At 28.6% G+C, this 4279-nt stretch overlaps 1 protein-coding gene across 1 annotated transcript; it reads right to left on the bottom strand.

Moving 5' to 3' along the window:
- Positions 1 to 129: 129 nt before the first annotated feature.
- On the bottom strand, positions 130 to 2361 carry LOC107473320 (plant UBX domain-containing protein 9-like). Its single transcript, XM_016092865.3, has 5 exons — positions 2210 to 2361; positions 1474 to 1550; positions 539 to 959; positions 362 to 445; positions 130 to 269 (listed from the first exon to the last, which is right to left on the bottom strand). The coding sequence occupies exons 1-5, from the start codon at positions 2291 to 2293 to the stop codon at positions 159 to 161; spliced, it is 777 nt and encodes a 258-aa protein (XP_015948351.1). The 5' UTR covers positions 2294 to 2361; the 3' UTR covers positions 130 to 158.
- Between the last annotated feature and the right edge of the window lie 1918 nt (positions 2362 to 4279).

The raw sequence follows: 4279 nt of genomic DNA, 5'->3' as shown, positions 1-4279 counted from the left end.
ATTTTTATACAAATAAAAAACAATATGCAATTTGAAGTTATGTAAGCTTTGGAATTTGGAAGGGCCATGGCCCTCGAATCTTAAATGCAATTCCACCTAATGTATGCATATAACTCTGCATTGACACATGTGGTCTGTTTGTGGATATGAAAAGAGTATCAAGCTTGGAAAACATGCACCTCCATTGTGCTTCTGCTGCTGTTGCTTTCCTGTGTCTTGCTTATTTCCTTAACCATAAATTCCCGAACAGCTTCTTCTTCCTCCGCAGTCTATATTCAAATTGATTGGAATTAGAACTAGGAATCATAAAGATCTAACTAGTGCAAATATAATGGTCCCAAATAATAATAATAAATAGAACCTTTATGGACAGTGAAAGAGCATGAGCTAAATCATCATCTTCTTGTCGAAGATGATCACGAGGAATTTCATCATCCAATGAACCCTGAAATATTAATGTTTCGTCAAGGAGAATTTCAAAAGAACATAAAAAACCACAGATAATTTAGAAAGAGTCAACTTTATGAGATGGGTATACATTAACATCGCCATGTTGTTCCCATGTAGACCTTTCTCTGCTATCGTTCTTTGAGGCCTCAATTGCAGCCTGAATCAATGCTTCTTCGACATCATTATCAGATACATGTTTAGAGGTGTTAGCCTGTCCTAAATTATAGTCATTATGGTGATAATCATGTGTCCCATACAAATTTCCGGTTACATTTTGACTTGTAGGAACAGTACGCGGCACATTATCACTACTTGCACCAATCCCATTGTATGAATCTCTGAGTTCTCTCCTATAATTTGGATCAAGTAGTAGTGAAGGTCTAAACCTTCTAGCAGCATTGAGGAAAGGCATTACCCCACGCGACCAACTACGGTTCTGATTATTGGCATTCATATTAGACTGAATATACTGCGGAGAACCACCACCACCACCAAGGTTTTGCCTCTGACTAAGTAATTTATTCACATTCACAAGAAAATAAAATAAATCAATAAAAAATTGCATGTGATCTTGGACTACATTTCTACTTGATGAAAAGTGATGAAATGAGCTGGATCTAAATCATATTAGGTTCAAGTTGTTTGCATAAGTTACAGTAATATGAAATCTATAAATATCCCATACCATTCTTACACACTGGTGTTTGGTTACTGTTTGTCCTGAGACCCACAAGACAGAGAGATATAGGAAACAAAAACTTGCTCAAAGAAGGGGATCGAGACAAAAACTTAAAATTGTCTCCATATCCAAACAATTTTCAAGATAATTTCTATATTTTCCAAATAGGACACAAGAAACATGTCTTAAAGTACGATTTCTATTGTCCCACCATCTTCTATCTTAAAACAAGAACCAAATGCTAACTCAATTACAATCACAATGAATATCCAAACATAGAATTAAGGTTCCAAGAAAGAAAACAGTAAGAAAAACTATTGCAACTGTGTCATACTCATACATACGTGGGCATATTATCAACATTACTATCCAATTGCAGGAAATGAGCATTAATAGCTTCATTCACGTTGCCTCCATATTCCTAACAAAATCCATCAATGTTGTTACAAACAAAAATGTCACAAAATATGATAATAATTAGGTGAAGAAGCTAAGAATATAGTGGAGTAAAGAGAACGCGAGATTGAAGAACTGAAAATGTAATTGATCTGAATTACTAACAATACAAAAACGTATCTGTTGCAGAGTCATAGGACAGTATTAGGCTAAGACTCTTTTACCCGATAACTAACCAAACTGAATTTCTATATTGTAATCACTAAATACCAAACTAGCCAAATCAAGAAAGTGTCAAGACTTTGGAGAAACAGAATCTGTCCAAGAAACAGAATCTTGATTTGCTTATCTCTATCATCCCCCTTCAAATTCAAGGACACTCTTGAAGTGACCTTGAATTTGCCAAGAAATTTGTTGAATGCTGCCACAGATAGAGGTTTGGAAAAGACTCTTGGCCTATAAATACTGTCCTATGACTATGAGTCTATGACTGCAACAGATACGTTTTTGTATTGTTAGTAATTCAAATCAATTACATTTTCGGTTCTTCAATCTCTCGTTCTCTTTACTCCACTATATTCTTAGTTTCTTCATTAGGCAAATGTTCTTTGCATAAAGTAACTAAATCCAAAGGAAAAAAAAAAGCCAAAAAAGAAAAATTAAGAAAGGAAAAGAGATTATTACCTCGAGTCTTTGGATGGCGACGAACTCCGGTGCACCGGTCATACGCATGAAGTAAGCGACGGCGCTTTGGGATGGGGTTGCCATTTCAGTTGAGATCGAGATCGAGATCGAGGAGGTGGAGAGAGTAGAGACTAGAGAGTGTAGTACTGTAGTGTCACTGTGAAGTGTCAAGTATGGAGATTCGCGCCACCTTTGCCATTTTATATATATATTTTTTATTTAATTTTATGTTTTGTCGTTGTGCAGCATTTCTCTGTGTGACGCGTGGCACCGATCCATCAGTTGGGGGACTTTTACTAATTTACTTTTTGAAATTTTATATTTTACTTTTTTAATTAAAAAATAATAAAAATGAATTTTACTAATGTTATTTACATTCAAAATATATTCACTATTTATGAATTTAATTACTTTTTATATAAATGTCAAAGATCAAGAATTTTAAAAACTTGGTTAGCTATATACAGTTAGTTGACTTAGTTCTGTTTTAGTTATCAATTTAGTTACGTACTATGAAGTATAGACATTTCGTTGAATTGTCATGTCTACATGTTATATATATTTTGAATACGATATTTATTGATATTTGTCTAACACACGTGTTTATTGTGTCTAAACTGTATCTTAATAAAAAATAAAATTTTTTTCAGATACATTTAAACACACTTAAATATCATCATATGTCAATATGTTCAGTCTTATATTTTTAAAATAAATTTAGATATAGTATATATTATTATTTATTATAACAAAAAGTATTTTAAATACTTGATATAATTAAAATAAAACATTAAAAATAATTAAAAAATTAATTTATATTTTAATATCAATAAAATATCAAAATATCGTTACGATTTATCTAAAAGATACTTTATATTTTATATGTATGTATGTCTACATATCTTATAAAATTTTTAAATTTACGTGTCAGTATATTTTGTATCGTATCATGTCCGGTGTCCATGTATCATAAATTACGCAATATGTCATTATATTTCTATAAATAGTAATATCTTATACATGAAGTAATATAGAGTTCAAATCATAATAATACAATTAAGATTTTCTATCCATTCCTACCATTCATATTAAAAACTTTTATATAGTGCCAAAACTAAATGGTTTACACGATAATTTTGATCTTTTTCAACCCTTCTAATTTTAAATATTATACGAATTGAGTATGATTAATCTAAAATTGCAGATTAAGAACCAGTTTAACTAAATATTTTAAAAAAAAATTTTTGAAAAAAAATTTAAAATATAAGAATTTTTATGAATAATAACTCTTAAATAAATTATTGTGTATTTAGAAAGTTATTATAAGAGTTATTGTTTTAAAGTTGTGCATTAAATAGAAGTGATAAAATAGCTTTTAAAAATAGGAAAAGTCACATTTTTTAACTTCTTCAAAAGCTCTTAAATAATTTTTTAAAAAGTTAAAAATTTATCTAAAAAATTATACTAAACACTATTAATGAAACTTTTTATAAATCAAAAATTAAAAAAAAATTAGCTTTTTGGTATTTTCCAAATAGACCATAAATAAACTAGTATGCATATAGAATAAATGTAATTCATTTAAATTTATAAAAAAATATTAATTTTTTTGTTAATATTTTTTTGATTTAATCTATTAATCTAAATAAATTATTTGTTTAAGATATTTGATCTAAAGGTAGTTTATTTTTTAAAAATAATTTAAAAAAATAAACGGATCAATCCGCTTAACCTGTCGAAATTAGTATAAATAGTTTCAACTAAAAAAATTATATATAACCCGTTAATAAAACAAGCTTCAACAGGTCAGCTTGGTACAACCTGTAAACTTACATTATGTTTGGTTTAGTAGAAAATAAATAAAAAAAATTAATGAAAAAAAATAGATAAAAAATAATATTTTTCTATTTGGTTATTGAAAAAAATAAGAAGGAAAATTTTTTTTGTGAGTCCTACTAAAAGGATTTTTTTTTCATCACAAACAAAAAAAACAAAAAAAAATGTTATACTTTTGTATATTCTATACTACCCTTAGTTATATTATTATTAATAAATATTAATATAAATTTA

Source organism: Arachis duranensis, chromosome 2 (genome assembly GCF_000817695.3).
Source record: "Arachis duranensis cultivar V14167 chromosome 2, aradu.V14167.gnm2.J7QH, whole genome shotgun sequence".
Taxonomy (NCBI): Eukaryota; Viridiplantae; Streptophyta; class Magnoliopsida; order Fabales; family Fabaceae; genus Arachis; species Arachis duranensis.
The sequence above is the reverse complement of the archived record's forward strand: the minus strand, read 5'-3'. Positions and strand labels throughout refer to the sequence as shown.